This window comes from Xiphophorus couchianus, chromosome 12, assembly GCF_001444195.1.
Source record: "Xiphophorus couchianus chromosome 12, X_couchianus-1.0, whole genome shotgun sequence".
Lineage (NCBI taxonomy): Eukaryota > Metazoa > Chordata > Actinopteri > Cyprinodontiformes > Poeciliidae > Xiphophorus > Xiphophorus couchianus.
In genome coordinates this window covers 17,738,151-17,753,656 of record NC_040239.1, presented here as the reverse complement: position 1 = coordinate 17,753,656, position 15,506 = coordinate 17,738,151, and the positions used below count along the sequence as shown (strand labels likewise).

Genomic DNA, 15,506 nt, shown 5'->3' with positions numbered 1-15,506 from the left:
GATCACAGCCGTGGATCATTTGGGGGTAACGAATCACCACGCAGACCTATGGAGGAGCAGGGCTGCAGGAGGGGGGAGGGCACGAAATGTGAGGCGGACATTACTCCATTTGTAATGAAGGGTCTTGGAGAGGGGTCTCAGATCAAGAGCCGCTGCCGCTGCCGGGTCAGCGTGGATTACAAGGAGAGAGCGAAGCTAACAAAAAGGAAATCACAGCAGCTCATCGGTGGATGCACCGGGGACTGCGTGGAAAAGGAGCCACGGTTTGTGCGGAAACAGACGGACAGAGGACCGAGAAAAGACACAAATAAGGCGCAGGAGCGGTGGATTTTCTTTCTGGAGAAAGAGCGGCGCAACATTTCCTCGTCTGCATCTCCAAGAAGGAATCTGTTGGGAATAATAATATTTTTTTAAATCACGCGCAAAAACACGCAAATAAACTGCGTGCACGCTGATCGCAGGCAAAGGATGAGCGTGTTTACTACAGGGAGCAGGGAGCTGAGGTGAAGGCCCCCAGAGAAACCACTTAAAATACAAACGCAGGCAAGACAATTTGAGATTATATGTTTCCTGAAGCACTTTTAAAGTTTGACTCAAAACTTAGGCTACAGTGAACGCGTTTATTTGTTGGGCAGTTCTCCTTTTGGGGGATTTTAAATAAATTAAATTGAGCTTAACAGTGCAGTTAGCAAACTATCAGGTAATTTAATCAGACAGTTAAACAGGTCAGATTGTGACTAAAACGCTGTTTGACGGCAATAAGTAGAAAGATGGGAAGTATACAGAAATATTCCTATCTCCTCGGAATGGGTGCAAAAGTTCAAACTACATATTTAATCTAATTTTAAGTGAAGCTTGTGATTAGTTTATTGGATCGGTGTAACTCACAGTGAGCTGCTATAATCTAATGTAACACTTCATAATTTACTAGAATCTGATTAATAGTGCATCACTAAATCAATGTGGCTACAGCTTCTCACTTGCAGCCTCCGCACGCATCTCTAATACAGTTTAATTAATTATTTGCATTATTTACTATTTTTTTTCATCGTTATTAATTGGGTGTTTTACACATTACGATGTATGCATAAATTGCTTGATATTTTTGCTTGTGTGTGTCACTTCGTGAATCTTCATCTTAACTGATCACGCAGCAGTGATCTTGGAGGAAATATTTAAAAACCGAATCAACATTTTTGCTCTACGTGTGTGTGCGTCCATGTGTGCGTGTTTGTCCAGTGGGTCATGGCGAACGGAGGGGACCAGTTCGGCCTTGCAGATCGCCCGGACTCGGACTGTCTGGACTCTCCGAAGGAGAGCAAGCAGGAAAATCTCAGCTTCACTTTAAAATCAGCAGCTGCTTCACCGCAGACAGCTTCCAGCCAGCAGGTAGCGGCCTCTGCTGCAGACCCTGATGTAAATATAAAATATTTATCACTACTAACTGCCGCTTATTCAGTAGAACATCGATTTGAGTTTAATATGCAAAATGTTGACGCGTACGGAGCATTTCGAACATGTTTGATTTTGCATTTTAATAATTTTATTGAATTTAACAGATTAAGTTCGCTAAATTGCAACTAATTTGGAGCTTTTTGATTTCACAAATTTGAAGGAAAATGTTTTCTTTGTTTTCCTCAAATGTCTTAATTTTTCCCTTTATAAAGCAGTGTTGGTGTTTCTGCCGCAGGGAATGGAGGGGATCAAAGTTGTCCTTCATGACAGGGAACTTTGGACCAAGTTTGACGAAGTGGGAACTGAAATGATCATCACGAAAGCTGGAAGGTAGGAGGCATTACTCTGTTGTATGCAATAGAGATGTCCAATTACCACAACGCCTGAATCCCCAGAAAAAGAACGATACAAAAACGATGCGTGTTGTACATAAAAATAAAAAATAAAAAAAAACTGTGATGAATCATTCTAACAAAATAAGGTCTGGAATACGCATGTCACTCACAGAGGGCCCCAAGGGACGTTTCGTCTCAGGAGAGCGGGAAGGAATTTATGCAGTCTACTTTCCCGTCCGTTTTAGTTTGCGACGTCACGTTGTTTGTATAATTTATTTTTATTATGCTAGAAATGCAATGTTATTTTTTAAAATCATTTCCACGTTTCCCCTGCAGAAGAATGTTCCCCAGCTACAAGGTCAAAGTCACAGGACTCAATCCAAAGACCAAGTATATACTCCTAATGGACATCGTGCCCGGAGATGACCATCGCTACAAATTTGCGGACAATAAATGGTTTGTCTATTGCATCTCTTTACTACACAACAGTATATAAATTAGCGATGTTTTTGGAGTTTGAACAAAAAAAAATGTTTGAATTAATTTCAAAGGAGGCCCATATATATGTATATATATGTTTTTAATTCTATATAATTCGGACCTTTGAAACTTATACAAGTGGTGGTTTGAACCGAGATGATCCGAGTTTCTACCCTCCACTCGACCCTGTCTCTGCGCTGCCTAAAGGTCGGGTCCTTACGCGGGCTCGGGCTGGCCTACTTCCCCATGTTTCTCCCTCTGTGTGTCTGCCCGCCGGTTACATCAGAATATGACGGGTTCACGGAGCGGACAGACGGATTAAAGTCTCTCATTCAGCTTGTGCTGAGGCTAAAACCCGAACGGACCACTGACTCTAATGAGATTCATCAGTGCGCTGCTGCCACCCCACAACGCCGAAAATAAGCTTTCCTTTTGAGAATAAGACAGGAGGGGCGACTGTGGATAAACTTGCTGACATATAAAGTGCTCGTAAAAGATGTCTAAATGTTTTTTCCTTTTATTTTTATCCTTGTGCTGTACAACCCTGAGGCCTTATTGGGAGAGAGCTTTAGGATGAGGTTTCTGTTTCCCGATGTGTAAGCCACATCAAGCTTTTTTTTGCTTTCTCTGGAAAAGTTTGTAAGACTTGCGGTTTAAGAAAAGAAAAAAATAAAGAAGTGGAACTGTTTTATCCACAATTTTAGATTTTTACTTTTCTTCGTTTGGTGTTATGAATGTCTGTAAATTGACTTTACAGCCAACCCCGTAGTTTATGCTATGTTTATTTTTTAACACACAAAAAAAGGTTTATTTAAATCTTATTAAATAATTACAATTGATTTTAAACAACATTTCTAAAAACATTTAGTCAAAGATAGTTACATTTCTTTCAGTCTTTTAAATTACTCCTATTCCACAACATTCTATTGATTATTGAAAGGCAGTTTTGCTATTACATCAGTTAATTTATATAAATTAATTGGGTTCTTGCTCTTCTGTATTTACATTTCATGTTTAGATACAACAGGCAATATTAGCCAAATGTCACAATAATAATAATCTAAAATGCTTAATATAAATTATTATTATTATTATTATTATTATTATTATTATTATTATTATTATTATTATTATTATTACTCATGGTTGTGGAGTGAGGACTCAATGAAGAATCAGGACCAAGCATTTAAAACTCGCTACTACCAAAAGAATGTGATGGGCCTGCAGGTCAGCAGGATTTGCCCTGTGTGGGAGGAAGCAGAGGGAACCATTAGTCATAAAGGCTGCAAAATAAAGACACCAGATTGAGAATTACTTGAATAATTGGGCATTGTGCCAGAGAATGGTTGTAGATTCAAGTGACAAGTGGCACCAGAACAGGACTGAGAAAGTGATTGACAGTGGGGATTATGTCCTCATGTAGGACATGACCGTCCCTACGGATTGTACCATTTCTGTGAACTGACCAGACATTGTGCTCCTTGACAGGAACAGAATGAATTGCTTACTTGATGAATCTATATCAGATGGCAATAACATTTTGAAGAAAGAGGCAGAGAAAACAGCAAAGTTCACAAAACTTATAAGTCGGGCACATGGGGAAAACAAACTCCAGTCATGTCAATTGTAAATGGAGATTTAGGAACCATCAAGAAAGGCTGCCAAGACCCACTGGACAAACTCCCATGCAGAGTCAGTGCCAACAAAATGCAGAAGACGCATGCTGATGTCACATACTTCTACAAGTCCTCAGCTAAGCATCTGCCTGATCCCTGGTGAACAAACCAGCAATAAAAGAAGAAATGCTGAGAAAATAAACTTAATATAGTAACAATAACAAGTGATGGGTATTTTAAAATTCTCAGTCTAGAATCCTCCATCCATTCTTAGGTTTAGGTCAATCAATCAATCAATCAATATCAATCAATCAATTAGAGCACACAGACAGCTGTTATACATAACTATATTTCCAATGCATCCCTTCTGTTTTGCCTTAGCTAACATCGTGACTAAAACACACTTTAAAAGCTATGCTGCATCGTTCATTTGCCTCCTAATAAACGAGCTTAACTAGTTTAAGCTGGATGCAAATGTTTTCAATTTGTTATGACAATATGCAGTGGCTAAGCCTTTGTTTCTTAGCCACGGCTTGGACTTGTGGTTCATTAGCAACGACTGCCTGGGGGTTAAGAGTCCAGCTTGCTAACATTCTACTAAGTTTGAGTTTAGCATTAGCATTATCATTTAACTCATTAAGCCGGATGCACATATTATTAATCTATTTTATTATGGTGACATGTTAAACTTTTCCCTGACACTAACTATGGATTAAGGGCCTCAGATTGCTGCAAGTTTACTTTAGCATTGCAACGCTTGAGTCCCATCAGCTGCAGAAATACTCAGATGACTCTTCAGTCGTTGGGTGTATCAGACTTAGTCAAGACGCTGAGTACAGAGAGCTGGTGGAAGGTTTTTTGGCACGGTGTGAAAACAATCATCTTATCTTGAATGTGAGCAAAGCAAAGGAGATGGTTGTGGATTTCAAGAGAAGCAAGATTAGGTCAAAAACTATTTCTATCATGGAAGAAGAAGTGGAGGTGACAGAGGAATATAAATATTTTGGGGTTCACTCAGACATCAGGCTGGGCTGGAGTTGCAATGGTAAAACTGTCTACGAGAAGGGACCGAGCAGGCTGAGGCAGCTTAGGTTTGTTAAGGTTTGCAGAAATATGCTGCAGCTCTTCTATAAATCTGTTGTTGAGCGTGTTATCTGCCATTATCTGTCGAGGTGGCAGCATCAGAACCAGGGTCTTAAAACCTGATCAAGAAGGCTGGTTCTGTTCTGGAAATGATTATGAAAACAAGGATTCTTCATAAAATGAAGAAAATTGCAGACCACCTTTGGACTTGGCTTCGTATATTTGTTGTAACACAGACTGTTACAGGCGATCCTACAACCACATTTAATTTCCCTCTGGGATCAATAAAGTATTCTTGAATTTGAAATGTATTCTAACAAGATTGCATGCTAAAGCTTCCCTGACAACCACAGCTAAAATCTGCTATTCATTAGAAATAATTGCCTCAGGTTTGCAGTAAGAGTCAAAGTTATTAGCACGCTAACTCATTTAGCAGTTCTGAAGCAGCTCAATCCAGATAAAAACTTAAATCTTTACTCCAACACAAACTTTCTGAACCTTATGAGGAGACACAGCGTAAGGTGATGCATTCATTACTACAACATATTTAAACATAACAACCTCGTTGTTCTCTGCTGCACAACATGTGAAAATAACAGACAACTAAACCACCATCTCAGTCTCTGTAAGTCTCATGTTTACTTCTTGCTCCATACAAATACATTTGTTCATTAAATAGGTTCCATTTTAAATCTAGCATGCTATTTTTTATTTTTTAATTATTGGCTAATACCCAAAACATATTTTGGGATGTATTAAATTTAAAATATCTAAGTGTAAAATCAGTGTTAAAAAAATAAATAAAACATGACCTCCTTTTCTTCTTTCGGACTTTTAAACTCAGCAAACCTCAAGTCTGAGGGCCTAAAATTATTAGGATACCAAATGCAGATTACTTGACTTTTCACGTTACTATTTTATTGTAACACTTGAATGGATCTTAGCGATATCCCGTAAAACAGAAATTTTATTTTACACTTTAAACATATGTCGAAACAACAAAACGCTGCTCATTATTTCAGTCTAATTAAAGCTCCGGCCAACGCAGGCCTCCTCCCGCCGGAGGCAGCCGAGGCCGACTGCGCCACAGGGCGCTCGGCAAATCACTGCAACAGCCCGAGTCCCGAGTCTCACTCTCTGGTCATTTTCTATCTGATGGGTGTTTTTTTTGTTTTGTTTTTTTTTTTTTGGACTCATTCAGGTCTGTAACGGGCAAAGCAGAGCCCGCGATGCCCGGCAGGCTCTACGTCCACCCGGACTCTCCCGCTACCGGAGCGCACTGGAGCCGCCAGCTTGTCTCCTTCCAGAAGCTCAAACTCACCAACAATCACCTGGACCCCTTTGGACACGTGAGTCAGCTCTCCTCCTGTCCGTCCACAAATTAGTCCGGATAATTTAAAGACAGAAATTTAAAGGGAATAAAATATACAAACTTTGCTTGAAAGGTAACTGCGTATATAAAAAGAACAAACTATTTAATGAACGTAAGTTGTTGGCCAAATTAGTTAATTAGAATTTCTATTTAATAATTATATATTTCTGTTTTTAATGTGCAAAGAAAACAACACGTCAAGCTCTCTCTCTGTCTCTCTCTCTTTGTTCTTTTTTTTACATTATGAAAAAAACAAACATTTCCAGTATTCCCATTAGGGATAATGATTTCAATGAATCCAGAGTCCATTAGCTCATGGATGTTACCAGTGGTAATATTAAACTGAGCTCTGTGGATAAACAAAAGGTTCCTGTACTCAGAAAGACTGATCTAATTAAAAGCCGCTTACAGAGTGGTGGTGAGTGTGCTGGAAATAGTTTGGACTACTTAATTCAGTGTTACTATAGTTTGACATTACAGATTATTGTTTCAAAAATAGATTTAAAGAATCCGTGTAAAACTTTTTTAGGATGTCCTTAGCCTGAAAAAGCTTGCTAAAATCTGAATACACAGAGTTGTTTTGAATTTATCCTTCTATGTTATGCAATAAGACAAATTATATTAATCCAGTAAAATAAGAAGTATTTGATGGGAATATGTGATTTGAATGTAGTCTATCACAATATAATGGATAAGTGTTAACAGTTAAAACGACTTCATGAATGATTAAGATGATGTTTGTTAAAAAACCAAAAATCAGTTGGTCTTCTTCTTAGCGTTCATCGCTTTGATCCGACCACAAATGTTGTATTTTAATCATTAACAGGAACAAAGAAATCTGAAAAACTACAGAATTTCGACCATATGGGTTCAATCTCAATAAAGTCTGTCCAACCACCGGCATCTGCTGGAAGAATGACGGCTGTGTCGGTATCACGGTATCATTTTCTCCTTTCCTCCCATGCAGATAATACTCAACTCCATGCACAAATACCAACCTCGTCTCCACATTGTCAAAGCGGATGAAAACAACGGCTTCGGCTCAAAGAACACGGCTTTCTGCACCCATGTGTTCCCAGAAACCGCCTTCATTGCTGTGACTTCTTATCAAAACCACAAGGTAGGCCTTTCCCACACATCACCAGTTATAGCAAACATTTTGGTGTTTGGACATAATTTGTTGTTGTATTACAAAGTGCATTCTTTATTGCTTCAAAATTGTTTTAATATTTCTAATATATTTGAACAGTAAAGTTTAACACTGACACCCTACTGTTGTTGTTTAAATTTTGTCTCTACAAAGTTTAATTAGTGTTTCCTTGTGAACATAAATCCCTCTGAGTGTGTGTGGGGGTGTGTGCGTGTGTGTGTGTGTGTGTGTGTGTGTGTGTGTGTGTGTGTGTGTGTGTGTGTGTGTGTGTGTGTGTGTGTATTTGGGCGTGGGGGTGTTCATGTGAGTGCTGGTCTCTTATGAGCTGTTTCTTTCCCTTGATCTTGAGTCCTTCAGTTTTTCTGACACCTACTAAAGACAGATTGCTGAAGCTCTGAGCCACAGGGTCGATACATTTTCATAAAGATTCATTTTGATCTGATTTCACTTTCACACAAAAAAGAAAGGAAAAAAACCAATTAAACTTGATAGCATTAAATATGAATTTTCCAATATTATTTCTTACATCATTATTATTATTTTTTAATTAAAACTTTAATTTAATCTCATAATTTAGTATGTTATTTTTATAGGTAGATAATGCAGTTCTAATAAAAAATAACTAAATAAAAAAACCTAATCAAAATTCAATTCAGTTAAGCTGCCAATTTACAGTAAATGTTATCTCAATTCAGCCAACGTTAAATTTGATTATCTTTATTGTATAGTTCAATGCAAGTCAATTGGTCAGTTATTTAAAAAAAAAGAAAAGGTTAAGAAATAATTTATAATCTTTATCCAGCAGATATAGTTATCATTTATTTCTAAACAATTGTAAAAATGTGATTTATGAACAATACTGTTTGCTAATGTTAGCTACAAATGTTTTGTTGAGCATAAATTTTGTATTACTTTTACTTCAGTTTGATTAAAATATGTATTTTTTTAAGTTTCATTATTTATTTTTATTTACTTAATTATTTATTATTTAAAGTTTTTATTTAATGTATAAGAAGTTGAGAAAATCAGAATAAGTTCGAGGTAATTAAGGCACTCACACCAGCATGTAATAATATTTTATGTTCCAGTGTAGAAATCAGAGCTCTTGAGGCTAAACCTTGGCAGCGACCATCAGTCTTTTCAGCACTTCAAAGTTTGTTTGGACCTGATCTCTGGCCCACTTGTCCTGCCGAAGTTGCTCCATAGCCAAAAGAAATCCTTCAAAATGCAGAAGGTTTACTTTCATGACATCACCAAGAAAAATCTGAAGCCTCGACTTCAAAGCTCAAAGCTTCAGACCTCTAAAAGCCCTGTGACTGTTTGGGTAAACAGTTTATTCTGCGTCAGCCGGTCAGCTGGCGTGGACGCGGATGCTGCACTCTGAGCACCAGCAGCCGAGGAATTCTGGCTGTGCAGAGCTCATACTGAGCTGCTTAAAGCTTCAATCACAGCCAATAGGGACGTATGTTTAGGTTTATGTGAATCCACAACATTGTGTTTTGTCTGCCTTCTTTTACTTCTGTCCTATTTGAACGCACTCAGATCACACAGTTGAAGATAGAAAATAATCCGTTTGCCAAGGGCTTCAGAGGCAGTGACGACAATGAGCTGCATCGCATGGCCAAGCTTCAAGGGTGAGTGTTTACAATTTGTTTTCGCTTCTGCATGTTTGTAAGCGTTTATAAGAGTGAAATAAATTTTTTTGTCCCCATCTTTGTCCGTTTTAACTCACTGGTGAGGCTGTGCATGTTGTGATTGCATGCATATGGTATAGCCAACTGGTTTGAAAAGATTTGAGCTTTTGTCACCTGAAGCTTGAACTCTGACTAAACGGCCAGTGAAAACACTGGATTGATAAATGTATGACATCACATTGCTGCAGGTCTATTAAGCCTGTCACTGCTGATTGGCTGATGCCGGCCCTACACGGTGTAAGATTGTGTGCCGAGCTAATCTCTGTTCGAGTCGCATAGACATTTCAGAGACTTTAGTGAGCTGTTACTGATCGGAGGGAGAAGAAAACCCTGTAAAGGGGCAAGGGAGGGAGACGCAGCACCCATGTTTTCGTGTTGTTGAGGAGAGGAGAGTCTATCTGAAGTGACACATGGATGGATGTTTATTTTTAGACGGTGAATTATCTCACAAGAGCATTGGCTGAGCCTGTGTATGTGCGTGCATGGGGTGTGTGTGTGTGTGTGGGTGTGTGTGTGTAAGCAGGAGTCAGGGAGATGTGGCCCGCTGTCTCCTACATACCGCAGGGTTCACACAGAGGGCAGCTAGTGCATGGGGGAAAAAATCACAACTGAAAGGTTGTGGAAAAACTAAATGGGCCGGAGAGAAAATAACAACAAAACAGATGTATTAACAAAGAAAATCAAATGTTATAAGAACAAGTGCATCTAATCCCAGAGTCCCCCTCTTCTTTAATCTTGCAGTAAAGATTACCCCGTCGTTCCTCGCAGTACTGTCCGACAGAAAGCCTGCTCTGCTGGGAGTCCCTTCAGTGGGGAGAGTCGAGGTCTGCGGGGGTCTCCTGATGCCATCGGGTCCCCTTTCAGCTGTGAGAACGGTTTGAGCTGCGGCAGTCCTCAGGAGCTGCTGAGCGCCCCGCCTGTTCACTACTCCCATCCTCACCCACACCTTCAGCCTGGCCAGCAGCTGCCGGGCTACAGCTACAGCAAGAGGAAAGGTGGGTGCAACATTTGCACTTCAGTTTTCACAGAAAATCCTGCTAATTCATAAAGTTAAATATGAGAAAATTACATCATCTAATATTCCATATTTTTAATGATCATGTGAGTTTTAAACAAAACTCTTAACTTGTTTTTAATTCAGTTTTTTTTATTGCATCTGAACGCAGATCAGTGGTTAACAAATATGCACAAATATAGCTGAAAAGCAGATTTATATTAATTTGCCCCATTTCTTGCCCTTACTTAGTGTCTGCAAATCTAATTAGCATCAGATTTACAAGGACATCAGCTGAATGAATAAATAAATAAGTTATTTTCATGTGAACCCATTTGCGCTCTCGATGGATACTCAGACATTATAATTAAGAGCAGTAAAAAAAGAAAATTAGAAACCACTTCAGTAGACGCATATTTAGTAAAAAAAAAAAAAAGATAACCTCTCATTCCTTCAATGAGATATGAATAATTTCAGTTTGAATTCAGACTTTGAATGCATTCATTTAGTTTTAGCTAATTGTCACAGTTCCCATTTAAACACGTGTAAAGAGTCTTTCATCTTTTACTACAGTGGTGTAATTTCACACAAAAACTTTTGAAAAATTCACTTTTTTAATTTTATTCATTTGGGGAAAATATTTTAGATTCAGAAGGGTGATGCCCACAAAATCTGCTTATTTAAATGTATCCAGGCCATTTTTTACATTTACACTTTTTCTAAGGGGGTCAGAGTTTCTTCGAACATTTAACTAGAGTAAATGATCAAGTCATGATTTTGTGGCTCCCTGGGGAACAAATACGCGGTGACACACATCAGAAGCTTATTTCTTTTTGCCACCAGCTAATAAGCTAAACAAGGAGACAAATTTATCTTGGCACCACACATGGTGGGCACCATGACGAGGGAAGAGAGACATCTCCAAAGCTCACATATGGAGATTGACTGCAGAGAAAAGCATCCGGGGTTACCAAGCCTTCACAGCAAAACCTGGGCACATATCAACCAGTTATTTTAAAGTAATGGCAGGAAAAGGGTTTCTGGATCCTACCATCACAAATATAAACATGTAAAGTTTGCTAAGCTCTATTAGGACTTTAAGTGTAACTGTGTGTTTTGAATCAGGCTTAGCAGTACCAAACACCCTAGGTTGGTTAGGAGCACAGTCCTGTTGGCAAAATGAGGTTGTGGCACTGGTGGTTTTGTGAAAAACTATTTCCTACCATCAATTTTTCCCCTTCTCAACAAATGGACACAGATTAAAGGCTGGAATTTTCTTCTTTTTCCCCAGTATGAGACAGTGCTAAAGGCTTTTCTAAATACTACTGTCTGATTCTTTAAAATGATGCCAATTAATGTGGTAAAACTGTTTTCTGTATAGAAGTACATACTATTTGCAGTAACCCAGTTGATTACACCTATGAAATAACAACATCATGTTTGCAGTTTCGCCAACAACTTGGAAACATTAGGTGACATCATTTTGGTGAAAACCACAATTTTACATTCATTATGCATTTATCTTTTTGACTCATGGCCTTAATGTAATTATCCTAAATCTGCAAACCATAAAATCTATCTGTTGAACGATAATTCTTTTCAACTCAGCAGCTTAAAGCTGCAGCATCTAGCTTTTATAGAAAATAGGTGGAGGTGTTTGATATTTCCACAGACTATCTGTCTCCACACTGTCACAACATGGTGACAGTTTAAATAAATATATAAAAAACATATATTTTATAAAAGTTACATACTGCAGCTATAAGTCAGGAGTTCTGATGTTCATCCTCTGTGTCCTAATTTCCGAATGAAGCCAATATTTTCTCTTTCTCTCTGCAGCAGAGGAGAACTGCTCTCCAAGGAACCACCAGCCTCCATACAAGAAACCCTTCACTGGTGGTTCACTACGCGAGGAGGAGTCCTACTACCACCCCTCCTCCTATCCCGCTCCTCCACCCGGTTTGTCAAACCTTCCCACTCTTGGTCTCACTGACTCCCCCTACAGCTCAGACATGGGACAGCGTCAGGCATGCATGTTTGCCGGCTCAGAGCCCAGAATGGATGAATTCAACTGCACATCCTGGTCGTATACCTGCCCGCTCCCTACCGCTATGACCCCCGTGGAACCTTACCCACCTTACACTCCTCATCCCCCCTACAGCTCCAGCCCCCAGGGCTCTAGACTAAGCGCTTTGGCCCATCAGAGCTCTCCGTCGTTGGGGGAGCACATCCCACATGATCCCTACCAGAGCCAGAGCTCCGGACCTCGATCGCAGAGCTCCCAGAGCGTTCCCAGCAGACAGCTTGGCTCTCCTCTCAGAGAGTTTCCACGCTACACACCCAACCTGTCGCCGTCTCTCTATCACACACTAGACACCCACACACACATCAGGTGTGGAGTCCCAGAATGGAGTGCAGCCTCCTAACCGAACCATAAAGACAGATTCAACATAACCTCCCTGCTCTCCTTAGAGATGCTGCACTGAACGAACTGAGATACTTTTGTAAAGTCATTGTGAATTCTGTGATGTTGTGCTGTGTAAGTCATGTTCCTCCTCTCTGCTAGAAGGAGCAGCAAATTATTAAGGACCTAACATTAAGGACATTAGTGAAATGTAGCCTCTTCCAGGCAGCCTGGTGATCAGTGACGTTGTTATCTTTGCGTCTATTTGAAGCTCATTCTAACATTTTCCCTGTGATTTATTTTTAAGGCCAGACCCCTGAACAGCACTTGGCTGTTTCTCTCTCAACATCTGCTACTTTATGCATGGTGAAGGATGTAAATTGTGCACACTGTCAGTCAGACAGCAACATTTATCCACCAATGTAATCTCAGTTATCACAACACAGCCCAGGGCAGACTTGTCTCTCTTGTTAGTGGAGCAAAGTACTGCTCCATGCTCAGTCTCAGTGAAGGAGAAAAGGCACTGTGTTGTCCAAATGTGTGCTAGTGTACATGCAAACCCGGTGTCAGCTCAGCTAAAGGATGCTCAGAGTTTAATTTCCAATGAGACAGCCAGCAATAGCTGCAGGCTCCCCTTTGCAGAGATAAACACTTTGTTTAGATCGTGCTACAGGCTGAAAGACCTGTAAACTTCCATTGCATTCTGGGTAAATGCACAAGTCAACGTCACACAGCTGTCACTGGTGTCCTCTCAGTCACCCCCAACTGACCAATCAGCATCCTCTGTTCACAGAGTAGCAGCAAATGAACACTAAGCTTATATTTATTCTCAGCTGACCGGAGAGGTTTATGTGTGTGCGTGTGTGTGGGAGTGTGTAGGCGTGTGCGTGTGTGTTGGCCCTTTCTTGTTTGCTTGTGAATTATTCATGAATCTAATTCTGATTTCTGACACGTGAGGATTGCTCAGCAGAAAAAAAGAAGAAAAAAATGATGCTCTGCATATGAAAATGTCAACGCACCAAGCCAGTGTTGCTGCATTGACATCAATGCTTTGCTTTTGATCGAAATTGGTCTCTGTCATATTCACACACAATTATTCCAACATTTGCTTTGATTAGATTTCAGTACATTTCCCTTGTAGCTTACTGTAAACATTTGTATCCTTTTCCTGACAGAAAGCTTGGTTTTATGTTTGTGTCCTGAAGCAGTTTTCATTTCTCTGACCGGGTGTTTTAACATGCAGTAACCTATTATAAGGTGCTTTAATATGACATTAGCAACAGCCTCATCATGTGTTTGCACACCCGTCTGCCACTTTATTTGGTCCACTTGTTTAGTTCCGTTTATAAATAAAAATACTGAATTAGCCAATCTCATGTCAACAACTCAATGCCGTTAAGTATCTAAAGTTGAAATTGAGGCTGCTGGTGGGGGCATGGTTGTGTCGGGAATATTGTCTTGTCTTTGGGCCTCATAATGCCAACTGCAGCCTACCCAGATATTGTTGCTGATCATGTTCTTCCCTTTATGGCAACCTGCAGCTAGATAATGCCCATGTTGGAGAGCTCAAATCATCTCAGTTTGGCAAGGGCAGTGACGGTGGTAGGACTTTATTCTGCCACTGTAGGACAAATGGTGGGCAACTGTAACCTTGTGTCCTTGGGGAAGGGACTTCACCCGCCTGGCCTGGTGGTGATGGTCAGAGGGCCCATTGGTGCGGGTGCATGGCAGCCTCACTTCTGTCAATCTTCCCCAGGCCAGTCTGTGAATGAATTGGTGAATGACTGAATGTAGTGTTACATTCCTACATTCCTACAGTCCTCTTTACTTTATAAATTACAGGCCATCTACCATTCTTGAACATGAGGTCAGTTCAGAGTACTACACTGGCTTCTACTGGGAACTGATCGGAGTTGGCTGCACCTCATTATGGAGGTGCAGCCAACAAATCTGCAGAAGCTGTGTGAATCACGTCAATACGGACCAAAATGTCTGAGGAATGTTCCTGACACCTTGTTGTATCTTTGTCACAAACAATTATGGGAGATCAGAAGTCAAAAGAAAATCAAGTCTAATCATCTATTAGCGCAGTGTACCTAATAAAGTGGCCGGTGAGTGTGTATGCGTGCCTGCGTGTGTATGAAAATGAGATGTTTTAGAGTGTTTTTTTAGCGTCGTTGCTGTTAATAGTATTTATTGCTCCAGGTTTGTAAAGTTTGCTTGTTGTTAACTTGTGGAACAGTTTTGAGGGTTTATCTCCAGTTTTACTCTCCATCCCAAAGTGTTGAAAAATAGTTGCGAAAACTAAAGAAAACAACATGTTTTATTGGAGAAAAAAAATACAGATTTATAAACAGAAACTGAATAAATTTTTCAAGAGAGAGTCAACTGGTTGTACGTTCCTCTTTCACGTGGTGTTCAACGTTAACGGTGAGTTATTTAAAGCACGTCTAACATCTCTGCAGTGGAAACTCTTTTGAGTGCCGCTCTCTTTATCAGGTCAAATGCATGTACGAATTTGAAGGAGCTGATAAGCAGCAAAGCCTCACTCTGTTGTGTTGAATGTGTTTCCTACTGAGAGGTTACTCTGAAGGGAACCCTTGGAGGGTTCTGAATGTGCCGTGCATACCTCGTTGTCCTTCTCTTTATCTCTGACAGGTTGTTTGGCGTCTCGCTCTCCACCAGCTGGACCGTCTCTCTGACAACCTGCTGCCCTGAGAGGGAAGGCGATCCGTCGCGATGGAGGACAAAGAAACTCTCGTTCAGACTCCTATTGGTTTTTCTATCAACATGTTGCCGCAGCTCTCATAGAGTTAGTCACATTTCAGAAGTTGTCAGCCCTCTATTTCTCTCACCCTTTTACTTCTCTTTCTTCTTTCCTGTCTCCATCACATACACCATAGGGTCAGGGGTTAAGCAGGCA

General features: G+C 40.1%; 1 protein-coding gene across 1 annotated transcript; it reads left to right on the top strand.

Moving 5' to 3' along the window:
* Positions 1-1,237: 1,237 nt before the first annotated feature.
* On the top strand, positions 1,238-14,965 carry tbx5b (T-box transcription factor 5b). Its single transcript, XM_028032832.1, has 8 exons — positions 1,238-1,416; positions 1,691-1,785; positions 2,127-2,246; positions 6,171-6,318; positions 7,309-7,461; positions 9,034-9,125; positions 9,927-10,180; positions 12,019-14,965. The coding sequence occupies exons 1-8, from the start codon at positions 1,246-1,248 to the stop codon at positions 12,603-12,605; spliced, it is 1,620 nt and encodes a 539-aa protein (XP_027888633.1). The 5' UTR covers positions 1,238-1,245; the 3' UTR covers positions 12,606-14,965.
* Positions 14,966-15,506: the final 541 nt, after the last annotated feature.